Genomic DNA, 15,734 nt, shown 5'->3' on the forward strand with positions numbered 1-15,734 from the left:
GCTGCATATTAAAAGCAGAAGCTCAAGTCTTGTCTGCTGCTAGGTTGTTACTTTTTTCAGCCAGCTCTATTCAAGGAAACAACCACTTTGGGGACTGCTTGTTCCATGTGGTGTATTTTGGACAATGAATCCTCACTGCTGCTATGGGTGAACAATAGTAGCTCTAGTTGCTTGTTTAAAATGTAGATGTTGGACCTCTCATCCAAAGGCCTCCTCATTGCTGGGTAAAGACAGTCTGTCACACAAATGGTAAATATCCACTTTGCCAGCAGGAATAGGACACGTGCCCTTACATACATACTTTATGGCATGTGTATTCACATACACCTTTTTTTTTTTTTTTTTTTTTGCTTACAGTAGAACACCTTTCTTTTCCTCCAGTTTGGAAAAGTTCTGTCTTCTTTGTCAAGTCCATGACCACCCTACCCAGCTGGGCTTCTTCAGACACTATCCTATAAGGATCTGTAATCAATAGGAGGTAGGCTCAACAGCAGCCACAGCTCCTTGTCATCTCTTTCCTCTTCATGCTTGATGAGAAAAGGATTGTGGGCCCATCTGTTCATGAAAGTGACATTCTGCTGCAATCTGAGGATAGGCAGAATAGAAGAAGTGAAGAAACATACAGAGAGACTAAAGGTAGCACGTTAGTTTCTGATAGTTCATTGAAAAATGTCTGAATAATAACTGGAGAATTTCCCAAATACTTAAAAATTATGATGGAAGGGGAAAAATGAACTACAGGCATGTAATGCAAAAAGTATTCCGAGGTAACATCTGTCAGCATGATAAGAATGAGAACTGTTTCAAAACTACAAAGAATTTAAATTTTATGCTGCTTTGCTTAAAAAATATCCACCTATATACAATAATTTAAAAGCCTGTACTAACATTCCTCTAGTATGCAGGCCAGTTCAAAAAGTATCATTTACATCGCTTTTCCAGTTTATAGAAATGTTAACATTGCAGCACTTGCAATTCAAATATAATTTCTATCACTGTAATGGGGACCCCTTTTGTTTTATATATTGTCTTGATGTTTTCCTTTTTTAATACTAATCCAGAGAGCATCAGAAGACTCTTCTCATCTCACATGTGTTCTTAATGGAGGATTTTTAGAGGGATCTGTAAATAGATAGGACAGGTTTAATCAGAGGAGATAGATACATTTTTTGGAGATGTATTTTGGACGCAGTTCTACAGCAGGGATGCTGCATTTATCTCCTACCCTTGAACAGATACATATATATTGCTCATGCTCTGTAGCCCTTCAGTAAAATGTCTTTGATCAGATCATACAGCAGACAATTTAGACTGACTGAGGCTGCTATGAAAAGTCATGCAAAGTACCTTGGCATGCAAACAAACAAACAAACAAAAAAAGTAAAGTTGGAGATAAATAGTTGATCTAATAATACAGAAAAGACTGGGGTTTATGAAAAACAGAATATGGGCATGAGATCTTTCAGCACCTTCAACTATCAGTTTTCAGTGAACTTCTGCTCTTAGGACAGTGACCTGATACCAATGTTCTAAGTTAAGGGTGGGGTGGGGAAAAGCAAGGTTCAGGTACTAAGTCCCTTTGTTATTCAGGTGTGTAGAACACCATGCATAGGATTTAAATCAAAACACATGATGGAAGACATGGATCAAGTCACCTTTCTTTTGTGATTTCACAAGTTCATGAACAAAAAACCCAACTCAGTAGCTGCCTAAGTCTGTTTATGTGACACCACTGTTTTTAACATCAAGGGCTCTGCAAATTCAACGATCTAAAGAACACAGACTGCATGTCAAGCCACATCATTTTATTTTTAGCTACTGAGACTTTAAAGTAATTAATTAAGTGCTTTTCATTATATCTTTGGTCCCTGTTACCACTGTAACAAATTCCATTCCTCTCTGTGCCTATGCCAGCTGCCCAGCTCTTCACATTAATGATGGTTTCTGTTCTTTATTTTCACTCCCTGTTATTAATGCTATTGGATAATTATCGACCTTCTCATGATTACACACTTACCTCTAGCTATCTTGCTGGGATATATTTTCTGAAATGGCTTGAATTCATCAGGTGGGGGGAAATCTTCCACAGAATGAAAAGTAAATTTAGATTCAAAGTCATCTGGGAAGTTTCAGGGAAATAAACATTAGTTACTGTTGGAGAGATACTTAAAATAAAAAATTGCCACAAGTAATTTCAATTAAAAATGCTGACTCGTTTTCCATATAAACAATCTTGATGAGTACTTCTGTGAGCCATCCAAGTTTTCTGGCTTAATTGCAAACACTGCCTGCTACTAACTGAAGTTAAGCTTTTGGCTGCCGTTCCAGTTTTCTGCATTGATGATATTGTGGTAATAGAGGTATTCCTAGGTGGTTTTCAAGCCATTTAGCTATAAGCAAGAATGAATGGCCAATTCATCAGACACCACAAAAATAATTCTTAGCAGTCTTTGCTCTATAGGATTGAAGCTACTAGATGTCCATGAAGTGGTTTTAAGAATAGTAATACAAGCACAGTACAGCAACTTTTCACAATCGTAAATAATTTTGCAGGTAGTGCATGCTTTTCTTGTCTACTGGATGATTCAAAACCTTTGTGAAAAAGCCTTAATTTTCTCTCATTGTATAACATTGTACAAAAATGTTTCTAATGGGTCTAGTTATACTACTCTGTTAATGCCATGAGAAAGTCTCGAATGAGTTTTTGAGGTCTGAGACACACACAGGCTTTTGTACTAAAATGATTAACTAAGGCGAAGAGATCTAATTTAGATGATATTACCAATGATGTGCATATTTCCATTTCTAAGTGGTGGGTAGGGGTCATGAGCTGTAGCCCAGGCTGAGACTCCAGACTTGCTCGTAAGTTCAGTTGTTGGTGATCTTGCTGGTGGCTGTGGAGGTGTGACTAGCTTCCCAGCACCGGTTCCTTAAAAAGAAGCAGCAGACCAGCACACAAACATCATCATGACTTAACAAACCCGACAGTAAGCTTTGCACAAAAGTGGAGGGAGTGTTGAAGGAATGCAATAGTTGGGGCAAACTTACCCAGCTTCATAGCTGCTGTTTGTCAGGCCTGACCATGGATTTATAGCATTAAGTATTAAATTTAAGTCACTAGTGGAGTTGGCTGGGGCTTGCTATTTCTAGTTCTAGGGAAGGTCTGACATACTGTAGTATGGTTTTGTCCCAGTCTGGAGGGGAAGACTATCCGTCCACTTTCACAAGAACAAGCAGTGTCTTTAAGAAAAAAAATAAAAAACCAACCACACTGGATGGTGTCTCTATGAGGAAATAATTTCCTGACACTTTGGCAGCTATGCAGTGGAATTAGCATTATTCTTGTGCGTTTCACTGAGGAGTTGCAAGAGCCATCAAAGTTTACATCTGGGCAGACCTACCACAGGAACGGTGTAAGGGGGAGGGAGCCCAAGGCCTCCAAGTTAGCAGCCTCTTAAAACTGCTTCTCCCCCTAGATAATCAAGAGAAAGGCAGGCTAATTCTATGGAAACCTCAAAAGTTGAACCACCATGAGAAACAGGCATCTCAAAAAAATAACAGTTCATCCGACAGTTCCTGAGCAGCATTAATCACCATCACGAAGCACCTGATCTGTGGTACTTACACGGCCTTTCCCATGGCTGTCAAAGGGAACCAGTAATCTTTCTCTCGACATGTGGCTGCTAAAATACAGGGTACAGAACATTCTCTTCAGATGTTCCTTATTAAGTAGCTGTCTCCATTTCTCAAACCCACACAGATCTAGGCTAATTTTTTTTATCTTCATCATATCAGAGAAGTCTGATTTTATCAGACTTTTGGTCCTTCTGCCATCTGCTCAAGGGAACACTAGCCAATATCCCCGCTTCCCAAGTAGTCAGAGAAACCTTTGGCCCTACCACCTTGATCACGGGAGGCACTGGCTGCCCCTCTTTGTTGAAAAGCAGAGGGCTGCATCCATGTTTGCCTTTGCTTATCTATGGCTGTAGCTGCCCCATCTTTGTTTTATTCTCTCCTGTAACGTTTCCCAGCCATCGCCAATATCGCTCCAGACTGCATGGGTACAGCAGTAGAGGGATGTCATGGGTAGGCTGGCACTTGAGCAGCTGCAGATCTGGCAGACACGGTGGTGTATACTCTACTGCCCTACCTGAGGCTGTTAGGAGACCACTCCTGAGCCCAGTCATTGCACTGCTGGAGACCCCACCAATGCCAACACAAAAGCAAGAAGCAGCCCAGCGGTCCTAAAACGCTGCTTTCACTGATCAGCCTGTTGCATCCAGGAATCACAGATTAAACTATATGGCATGCATGCCCAGTGCTAAGAAGAGCCTGACGTCTCGCATGCTCATTACACGCCGTGCAACCTACAGGTATTCCTCCCACGCGATGGACCTCACCCTCCTGCTACGTGTGCTCTTCATCCCCACCCTCCAAGCTCTCCAGCCACCAGTGCAATTTCCCCCGCTAGGCAAAGGGAGAAAAAAGCCTCCTTCCTTCGAACGTGCCGCTCTCACCTGCGCCTCGGCCGGGTCTCTTCTTCCTGGTCTCCGCCACCGCCACGGGCTGAGGGAGGCCGGGGGTGGGAGGAAGCGGCAGCGACTGAATACTGCTGGGCTTATGGAACTGCGACAGCAGGTGGGGAGACTTGGGGGGCAGCGGAGGGGGCACGTCAGCACTGCTGACAGCACTGTTAAAGGCTGGGGAGGGTGGCAAGGAGAGCCTGTTTGAGGTCACGGAGTGGGTGTGTGGCGGAGGAGGAGGTGGGGGGGGCGGTGTGGGAGGTGGACAATCCCTTCCTTCAGATGGGGAGGAAGCAGCAGCAGAGACATCTGTTGTCCTGCCCGGAAACCCGCAAGGGGGAACCAGGGGCAGGGGGGGAGGAGGAGGAGGAGGAGGAGGGGGCGGTGGGGGCGCGTGTGAAGCGCCTGCTTGAAACTTTGTGGGTTTGTCAGCCTGAAGAGGAGGGAGCAAGGGCGGAGGAGCAGCGCTGGGGGACACCCCCTTGGGAGGGCGCTCGGCTGGAGGGGGGAGAGCGGGAGGAGGAGGGAAAGTGAGGGAAGGTTTGCTGGAAGCAGGAGGCGGTGGAGGAGGGGCGGGCAGGCTGGGTCGCCCCGGGCCTGCTCCGGCTCCTGCTCCGGCTCCAGCTCCGGCTCGGGAGGTGCTGGGAGGCTCTGGTGGGACAGCTGCCCTTGGGCCTTCGGCTGGATGCGAGGAGTTACTGCTCGCCTTGGCAGTGCTGCTGTTCGGTGGGGCGGAGGTCTTGGGAGCTGCGGCTCGGACTCCAGGAAGCTGCCCAGGCCTCCCAGCTGAAAAACAGGTATCACACGTTACACATCAGGATTTCGTTCCCACTCATCAGACGAAACAGTGCAAAGAGTGAGCTCTTCATCTTCCCCTCCACAGTGGTTACTCTGAGTGATAAACTCTGCCAAAACATCTCGTATCCAACAGGCTGCCCCTGCTATAACGGGGCTTAGGAGGTGATGTATTCCTGTGGGCACCAGGGACTCTGCTTAAGGAGGTGATGTATTCCAGTGGGCACCAGGGACTCTGCTTAGTTATATGATGACCTGCTGAGGGACCCTGCTCCCCTCCCTGTTCCTCAGTTTCTGCAAAATGAAACAGTTTAAGGAGAAGGTGCTTTTCTGCAGAGGCCTGGGGTCCTTCATGCCAGCTTCGTCTGCCTAGTACAGCTCGCTGGACATGGATGAGCCATCTGTTTGGAGGAATTGAGAGTCCTAGTGAAAAGGCCTCAAAGAACACAAGTAGATTGACATGCATCAGCGTGCATCCTTGAAGTTAAGTACTTTCTTAAGATTAAAAAATTCACACAAACGTAACATAAATCTCTATCCCATGGATAAAAGCCAAGTTCTTAAAAGTAGTGCCTCAAAGGCTTTCTAGAAGGCATGGGTTCAAATGTTTCCTTTTCAACAGCAAATGCCCAAAGACTCTTGACCTTACAAAATGTATTTTCCTGAGTAAATGTCAAGGATTTTTCACAAAGCAAGATGTCAAAAAAAGACATCTCAGTCTATATTCACATAGTCTGATAGGCATGGTCATAGTTTTAAGGACAACTCAAAGTAGCTACTGCCGCTGAAGCTATGTGAGGAAGCCCAGTCACAAGCAGTGCCGCGCATGTTGGGCTTGCCCTCCAGGAAGAAAACCAAACCTGCAGGTAGAGCCAAGTTCTGTCTCTCCCTGCAAATGCCTACTTTGCTCTGTGCTGCCTGAGCAGGCACCAGCTGCCCAACAGCACCAGAGGTCGTTGCTGTGACTCTAAAAGTCACTCCTCATTGATGCTGGCACTCCTTGAGCTGAAAGCAGCAGCAGGCCTCCCACACATGCCTTCCTCCTGTCTTTGTGAAGCAACAATAACCTCCTTTTTCAGGTCAATAAATTACCTTGCTGGATCAAAGCTGTACTTTATAAAATCCGGAGGGCAAAAATCTTAAATATGAATCTTTAAAGTAACACACATTAAGCCTGTAATACCACAGAAATACATGCTAATGGAGGGAAGGAAATACGACTTCTTTGCCATTTCTGCTGAAGTGGACAAGCTCAGATTTCAATACTATTCAAGGCACAATTAAAAGTTTTCATTAAACTCATGTAAAAAGTTTCCATTAAAACTGTACAATCTATTCAATCTCTTCCCTACCCAGTGGCGAGAGCGCCAATTATTTACATTTTAAGGAATAAGGCACCTGAGATCTAGAAAGATGATTTCAAGCACATTATTAATTGAGCCCGCCGGGGTCACGTGACAAACTAAGGGTTCAGAAAAAACCCAATCAAAATCAATCACAAAAGCTAACCCCAAAGTACTTTTATCTCAAATCACAGTTCCCCCCAGCTATTCTTTCATACAAATGAAGCCCTTACCTGGCACGTCCCTCTGGCCTGCTGGTCTGAGAACAGGAAAGCCACCAGCAAATAAGCCTCCCAGAGGCTGCTGAGAGCCGCCTTTATTAACGGCTGGATTAACTCCATCTCTGTTAGTTCCTTTGGGTTCTGTTAAAAAGAACCAAAAAACCAGGGTATATCAGAAAGTCATTTCATCCTTGCCCTCAGACTGCTAAGACTTGGCACCAACAAACACAGCCAAGGCCAGACTTTTCCCTCTTTAAGCAGGCTTAACAAGGAAAGTTACTGCCAATACAGTAAACTACCATTACTCTCTGACCCATATCTTGGAGCACAGCACCCTCTGGTGCTTCTGAATCTCACATCAATAATGACACCAACAAGAAGTTGTGTTAGACAACATTAAATTTATGCTTCCAGAATTTTTTGGCATTTTTTGTTCTTTTTATCTGGTAAAGAACGATTCTTCTGCCAGAGCCAACAATTCCCACTTAAACAATTGTTTTATTGAGAAACTCTCAAGGGTTTCATCATTCGTGATTTTTTTTGGACAAGGAATGCCTATTAAGGTGATATCCAGTTACAGACTTACTATGAACTGTTAATAGCTATTAATCTTAGAGCAGGATGCACGTTTAGAAAGTGTCCTCTCTCCGCACCCTAAAGCCATATGAAGATGCAGACCTTTGCTGAACTTCAAACCTGCCCTTCAATTTGAAAACTGTCCAGCTGACCTCCACAACCGAGGCTTCAGCAAAGCTCCCCCAGGGACCTTACTCAGGAGCACGTACTTACTTTCAATCTGTGGTGCACTGCGGTCATTGATTTGAGTCACTTTTCTTAAGCGAGTTCCCTGCTGGATATCAGCTAAGAGCGCATTTCGTGCTTTTTGGTCTTCCTTTCGCAATTTTGGTATCTCTGAACTTGCCTGTTGACAATAAGAGCATTAGATGGGAGGTACAGAAAAAAATACATGCTTAGAAAGGACACATAAGCAAACATGGGATAGAAGATTTGCAATAAACCATCCTCGGCAGCTGTCATTTCAAAGCCTTTGAGTCGAATCAACAAGAACAGCATTCAGTTGTATAGGAGGCAGGAAAGCTGAAAGTTTAAATATAACACAAATCTAATACTAGTTGTGCTAATACTGTTGAAAGGAAATTAGGGGGCATGCTTAAATGAAATGTGACCTCTTGCTTGGCCATTTATGGTCTCTGCCCCACAACTCCAGCTCTGACTGCCTCTCTCGTTAGCTCTTTTCATGCTATTTACAATGCTTTACAACAAAGATTTTATATGCCACCTTAGAATAAACATCTTTTTATGTTTTATCCACTTTGCCTTAGGAAAAAAGATGGATAAATGCATACTGCACTTATATTTGAATGTGATCATATTAACTAATTTAGACTGTACTGGAGATTTACACCAGTTTAAGTAGACTGTCTTTAGAAGAATGTAATTGTATTTTAGTAACTTTTCTAGCCTAATCAAGGTCCGTAAATGTAAAGTCAGGTTGTAGTTTAAAGTTTTGTAATAAAACAAAAAAATATTTTTATTCTTTATTCTTATTTCATCAAGTTTCCTGCTATTTAAAAGAAAAAAAAAAATCTGTAAGAAGTTTGGACATTTTGCTTTCCGGAAGCAGATATAAACCAGCAAAAGCTGTTATTTCTAAACCTATCATGTGGTTAACAGAGTGGTCTAACAGAGGGGAATCTTCACGTCAGAGGAGCAATGTGCCGCATGTATCCACAGCTACTGCAAATTCCCGTAGGTTAGCTAACTTCCTAAAGAGAACGAATACCAGAAATGTTTCCATAGCCTTTAATTTTAGCATCATAGTAATAATAAAGAAGAACAATACTGTCACACTTTAAAACAAAAAAAACAACTTGGTAATAGCATTCTGAAAGCAAACCAGAAACTTGAAAATACTTAACCAGCTGCTGAATTAATAAAACGTCTAACTTGCTAATCCAAAATGAAGAATTATACTGGTACTACGTTACTGGTGATTTTTGTACTTGCTAAAAGAAAAAGCAAGCTAGATTTGCAGAGCCCCACTAGATGGCACTCCAGATCGCTGCTAATGCCCGCTGCATTCCTGACACCTGATGTAAAAAGGCAGAATTATAATCTTGTGACTGATACTGTAACCATATATTATTTTAAAATATTAGGAAAAAACCCACTCTGTTACATCGTTTCCTAATTTGAAACAGCGCTGCCTGCTCTTGTGCTTTCAGGACAGCGAGTCCCACTGCCCATTAAGACAATCCAGAAAAGCTGCCTGTGTAAGCAGCGTTAGACCATGCACAAGCCAGAAACTATTTCCACTCACATTTTCTATAAGCTGACAATACTTACTGTGAAAAATGGAAATACCATAACTGGAACAAGGGTGATTCCCCTTCTCACAAAAGCTTTTTACCAGTATCTTCTACTTCACGCCTCTCTACTCCCACTAATGACTTTGCTGTAGCAGGACAACCAGGATCTAGAGGGATCTGATCAAGACCTATGTTTAAAATTAGATCCAGCAGCTGTCTTTTTGTTTCCGGGTTCAAGTGTCCGTATATTATGCCAGCTGTCCACTTCATCTCCCCGATCTACTTCTCTGAGCAGGTAGGCTATTGGAATATAAAGTCTTGATATCCAAATAACTATTAGGCTAAAATACCCCACTTGTGGCAACTTACATTTGCAAGTGACCCATGACTTGGTATCACTTTAACATGGCTAAGATATTAATTTGTTCACAATTTGTAGCATAAAAAAGGAGGAACACTCCTCTGCAGGCCCATAATGCAGCGTAACAAGCTGCCTTTCTCTTACAATAGATCCCCTTACTTCAAGCACAACTCCATCCCATGCCCCAGCTGTTTCTTCTTCCTCCTCATGTACATAAGAGATACAATCTTCCATGCCCAGCCTGGTGGACTCGGGTGATTGTTTAGCTGTGGAGTAGCTTGATACGGATTCTCTTTTTCCATTACAAAGTCAAGATGGTCTGGGGTGTAGTGTTGCCTGGTCGCACAGCGGTCAGAGCTCCTCTGGATTTCTTGTTTGCTGCCTGCACTCCCAAGGCCGGTGACAATGCTTGTCAAGAATCATTTCACCAGGTAAGTATCTCACCCGCTCATCTACTGGTGTCCTGCGTTTGCAAATTCGTGTTTTTACCATATTGCTTTTTGACACACAATCAGAAAGTAACCTTCCTTCCTTTGATTAAGAAATTAATCTGGGATTCACACGCATGCTATGCCTGCAATCCATAGCACAAGAACAGATACTAAATGTGTAAGTTGTGTATCAAGAGAAAAATAAAAAGAAGAACTCTTATAGGTGTCAAATCTTCAATCCCGATCACATGCAATAGAAGCATTTCAGCAGGAAGACAAATATATTTTGAGTCACAGAGGAAAAACAGCTGCAAGACAGAAGATGTAATTCTTAGGCTACTTTCTACCCCGCCATCTGCAGGGCAGCCTCATTTATTTACAAAAAGAGAAACATCTCAATCTTTCAATGAAAATCAGAAGGGAAGCGGAGAAGAACGTGAAGATCATTTGTTTTATCAGATGCCAGAGCTGCCTCAGGTAACACAGAGTGAAATTAAATTCCATACTTTATTTACATGAATTGGTAAGGGAACGGTGGGTTCTCATTACCTTAGTAACAACTAGGTTATTCTGCTACTATTTCAGACACAAAGAATGGCACATTCAATACATACTTGGAAACAGAACGGAACAAACCACACGTGTAAATAGCCTGAATATAAGAGAACTATTCCCTCTTCATCTCACCAAATTCCAGTACTTCTGTCTTCAGTATCCTAAATTACACCCTCAGCTATGCCACTCAGTAAGGTATAGGATCAATGTTTGGGCTACCTGACAGGTCTCCAAAGTACCTGTGAACAGGAAAATACCATTGAATCACAATATTTAGAGTGATGTTCCAGTGTGTAAATTATCAATGATGGAAATAAACATTTCAAAATTTGCAGGTGATAACTTAGACTGGCAGAGAAATTAATGACGACAGCACGGTTATACAGAGAGATCCAAATCACTGCAACTTGAGGCCATTTGAAAAGAGCAAGAAACCAAAACATGCTCCCCTACTGCTGGGGGGGGGGGGGGGGGGGGAGGCGCGGGGGAGGAAGGGAAAAAAAAAAAGAAAAAAAAGAAGGTGCATAATATATGAATGTCAAATGTAAAACTGAAAATGACCGGATGAAAAGTTCTGGCCATACCTCTGAAATGAAAGCCTGCATCCAGAGTGCCACAAGCCTGAACCTCGCAGCGGGCTCCAGCAGTGAGCCTGCATGAGCGAGTGTGCCTGACCTCCTAGCACAGTGCTGTGGCAAGGAGGGATAGCACACTCCTCTGATATATTTTATCCTTTCAGAAAAAAATAATGTGAGCAAAAATGGAATTAAAAGTTTAGTTCTGGTCTCCAGATCTTTAAAATTATGTTGAAAACCTGAAGATGCACAGGAAAGAGCCAAAGCGGTATTCAAAAAGCTGGAGGAAAGAGTTCAGACTTCAGCAGCTCGGTCTGGTCCGTCAGCCCTGAAGTCTATCTGAAGGGTGGTCTGCCTGCACAACACACAAAGCTTTACAAGGAAATGATGGTGAGGACTCAGGCAGCAGACACAGGTATTTGGTGAATTAATGTAAGACACAGCCAGACAAGCTTCAATTAGAAAGCAGCAAGTATGGAAGCAGCGAGACTGACCATTCCCCGCAGCAAAGGGCTGCGGACGGCAGCAGACTATTGATTTCTTGGTTTTCAGATCAAGGCCGGATCCTCTCTGGCAGAAGTGCTTTTTGTGAAGCACAAGTCATCGGGCCCCATACAGAGCTACTTGCTGACGTGCAATACCTTGCAGTGGGGAGGTAGCCAGTGGTTTGTAACAGTTTCTTCCAGTTACGAGTTCTGTGACAGTGAATCATTTTGTTTAGGAGAACAACCCTGTTTACACCGTATATATGGACCACGCAAGGTTCCGCCCTGAATAATCACAATCTTGACACCCTAAACTGGGTTGTATCAGACAAATTAACAGCTGAGAGACTTTTTTAAGGAAAAAGGACTGAAATCCATGGCAATGAGCTCCATTTCTGGGCACATTACTGCTGTGATACTTGCATCACCTTCGGAAAGTCACTTCACATCTTGCAAGACAGATGGGAGCATCGACCTACCCTCTGGGCTCCTATGATACTTAAAATATTTAAGAGGTATACGTGCTCAGATACTAAAACGATGTAAATGCAGAAGGCACCAGGCATTTGAAAAAGTTTATAGCAGTACTAATTATTATCTTTCAGATTTTAAAGAGCACCCCTGCATACAGAAAGGGGGAAATCCTCTGGACTCCAGGCAGGTAGTTCAGGTCACAGTGGATGCATACGCTGTCCCATAAATGGGTTATATTTACTCTGATTGTTAAATATGCTCTTTACTGAATTGGCAAAATACTTCAGGATAGCATAAATCTTCATAAACACGACAGTTGCAGCAAAAATGTACCTCCAGCCTTCTGGACAATCCAGTAGCCAGGCAGTCGTGGACCTCTGTTTCAGAATAAACCCATCAGCTTATGGGAAAAGAGGATCCAGTACTCCAGCTCTATAAGAGGTAGGAGCCATAAGTAAGATAAAATAAAGCACGATTCCATCCAAAGGCACTACCTTCTCTTTTATTTCAGAGAAATTATAGTATTGAGTATTTATACTCCCAACATGTGATTAATTGTATCATCACAGTAGATTCCCGTTCCCGGTCACTTTTTATAGGAAATATTGGAAATACAGCTGTGTAGAAAATTTATTTATCTGAACTAGATAAAAAAACTAAAACAAAAGAGAAGTCAAAATACGTTTAGCTTATCCCTAACTATCTGTTTGGTGAGATGTATAACGATAAAATAAAAAATCAATCAATTTGACATGTAGTATTTTATTATGGGCAGAAAGATAGCTCTCTCTTTTGCTGACAATTTTATTTATTTCTATGAATCTGGTGTCAATCACCCTTCCTCTCTCCCATGCCCGATTTTTTCCCCCTAGACAAGAAAAAGGATTCAATGCAGAGATCAAGCACAGATACTGGCAGAAGGCATACGCAGCGTATATTTTAGTAAAAGAAGGGTTTGAGGACACCCCTTAACAAACCCTTGCTTTCTTATTATTTTTCTCTGCCACGCTCAGCCAAACCTGCACAGGTATGGGCTGAGGCAAGGGAACTTCACCAATGCAGCATGCAACACCTCAGGTTTGGCTTTTAAGGAAGGGAAAGATGTTGCAGCAAGACAAAGCACGATGAACAGAAAGCTCTAGGATAAGGGATACTTGATCATAGACACACACATTCCTGAAAACAAGAGTTCCTGGGCCCGTCCTGGCCTTCTCTGGCATCCAATCTGACACGATTCAGAGACCGAACTAAGAAATGCAAAAGAAAAAGTCTACAAACGTGGCAATGGACAATTAAAACCAGCATGTAGAACAGCAGATGGCAAAACCAGCTGTGTAGGCAATGCAGTCAGTAATGTGACAGTGCCAAGTCTGGCCAAAGAAACTGTGCATCAACAGTGAGAGGCAACTGAAACATCTAAACCTTAATTCAAGGACCTGCAAAGCATCAAGGAAGAGCCTGAAAAACTTGAAATATAACAAAACCCCCCAAAATATTATTCCTATATTAACAATAACTGGAATTCTGGTATAGACAAATACGGATTGTTTAGGAAAGAGGACAATAAAGGTGAAGCTAGCTGTGTAACACTGTATGTGCATCACGTCAGAGATGGCTAAGAATATCAAGAGGAAAACACAGCTTGTTTGGGGTTGGTAAATCATCTGAGGAAGGATGATGAGTGTTCTCACCACCCATATGGCATAGCAAGGCTCTCTGAGTAGGAGAGAATGGAGGGAGAGATGATGATTGGGTCCCCATCCAGCCATAAAGCTTCTGCTCCTTTGGAGGAAAGCCAGGCACAGGGTTGGTGCTCACAACAGTCTTGAAGGGCACAGACATAGAGTGAGGGTCCTTAAGGGGCAAAATCCTGCTAAAATACCCTTCTGGGAACACTGATGATGAAAAAGAGTGGACTAAGAACACGGGAGACCTGCTTGGGAGCAACTTACTCCATAACTTCCTTCCACTTAACCACAAGCTGCTGACCACGTGTTCCATAAGGAGATCCCTGTAACCATCAGGACTAGTGTATTTAAATTAATTCAACTCTTAAAAGACTGCATCCTTTTCAAAAAGAGAACTGACAGAAAAAAAGATATTGACAGTAAGATGCCAGAACATTCTAACAAACTACAATGTCATAACATTTTATTAAAAGAATGAGGTTGCTTTGGAACAAGGTAGAATATGGAAGATGACCAGAAATCTCAGTGTAAGCTAGCCGGTATGTCTTCCTTGACATAGCATAGGATTATAAAAGTCATCTATGCATTTGTAGCCCAACATGAAATCTGAAACGCCAGAGGAACCTGTTTTCCCAAGATCAATCCACTAGTACTAGATTAGAATTATGCCAAGAATTCATGATTTTATATTTGCAGCAGAAGCAGTTTGCCCAGCAGGAAAAGGCTTTGCTTTTACAAAGAATTCTCAAACCGGCAGCTGAAGTCTCCCTCAGGAATGTGCCGAGAAATGCAATTGCAACAAAAACCAGGGGCTTATTAAAATAATAAAATAAACCCAGTTTCCAGCAAGTCACAAACAGAAGTACAACAGAGAAAAACATTGTCATCCTTCTTGCATTTACTTTAAATATGCATCAGGTGTGGTTTCACTCATGCACTGTCAAATGCAAAATAAAATAAGCAAAACAATCTCCCCTTCCAGCTTAAGAAAAAAGCGAACAAGTCGCAACAACAAAGCATATGACTTCTTTTATTTTAAATATTTTAAACTGTTTGTTTATAAAGAAGCTTGCAAGATCTGGTATGTGCGAGTTTTGGTTCAGTTATTCACAATAGAGCCCCGACCTCTGATTTAAAGCTTTTTAATTATGGGAAACCTCGCCACAGTGCAAGACTCCACCTGCACAGTCAATCGCAAGATCAGAGCCGCTTCTTGTGTTTCTGCCGTGTAGCATAGGACGAAACTAATTAATTCTTGGCACTTGGTCTACCTGGGTAAACACGGCAATCTCTCAGCCTTCTAAGCAAGCTGAGCTTCAAATGCTTCCAATGCGAGGGGTCACCCTCCAGCCAACTTTTCTGAGGGAACCCACACGAGGGGACCTGCCAAATAGCTTCCTGGCAGCTAATGAAGTCATTGTTTCAAGAGAATGACAGGACCAGCATTTCACGATTCCATCTACACCCAGCTCAATAATGATTAACCATGATCTCAGTCTCCATCGCACAAAGTTCTGCAATCTGAACCTGCCAGGTTGAAAAGGTCATCGAGCAATGTGTGTACTTAGATAGGCTGTGTCTACACCAGCCGTGTTCCTCAGCTTCTAGCAAGGGAAGTTACCGTGCAAAAGTTGTACAGATCTCTTCCAGGCGTTTTAGCCACCGCCTAGTCCTGGCATTAGTCCCAAATAATGAGGCGTTTCAGTGTTAGCAGAGCCCAGTGCTTGCTCTGCGCTAGCATCTACCTGCTTGAAGTGTACCAGCAGACACAATGGCAATGAACAAAAGATAAAAAAAGAAATAGCATAGCAGGAGTTACTCTCTTCTACATCTATGTTCCAGTGCTCATTTCAAACACCACCAGTAATCAACGCCACTGCACCCAAAAAAACCCCTCTTCATTTTATGTTAGCACCACTCCATCAGACAATGTAAAATCTTGTATTCTTAAAG

General features: G+C 42.6%; 1 protein-coding gene across 1 annotated transcript in view; it reads right to left on the reverse strand.

Annotated features, from left to right (window-relative positions):
- Positions 1-352: 352 nt before the first annotated feature.
- Positions 353-15,734, reverse strand: part of WIPF3 (WAS/WASL interacting protein family member 3) — a 37,043-nt gene continuing 21,661 nt past the window's right edge. The window contains exons 3-8 of the mRNA XM_050891163.1: positions 7,672-7,804; positions 6,895-7,023; positions 4,518-5,309; positions 2,783-2,929; positions 2,018-2,119; positions 353-1,122 (exon numbers count right to left, since the gene is read on the reverse strand). Of these exons, the coding sequence (XP_050747120.1) occupies positions 1,082-1,122; positions 2,018-2,119; positions 2,783-2,929; positions 4,518-5,309; positions 6,895-7,023; positions 7,672-7,804 (1,344 nt within the window). The 3' untranslated portion in view covers positions 353-1,081. The remainder of the gene's footprint in view (positions 1,123-2,017; positions 2,120-2,782; positions 2,930-4,517; positions 5,310-6,894; positions 7,024-7,671; positions 7,805-15,734) is intronic.

The sequence above is a fragment of the Gymnogyps californianus genome, chromosome 2, assembly GCF_018139145.2.
Source record: "Gymnogyps californianus isolate 813 chromosome 2, ASM1813914v2, whole genome shotgun sequence".
In the NCBI taxonomy this organism is placed as follows: Eukaryota; Metazoa; Chordata; class Aves; order Accipitriformes; family Cathartidae; genus Gymnogyps; species Gymnogyps californianus.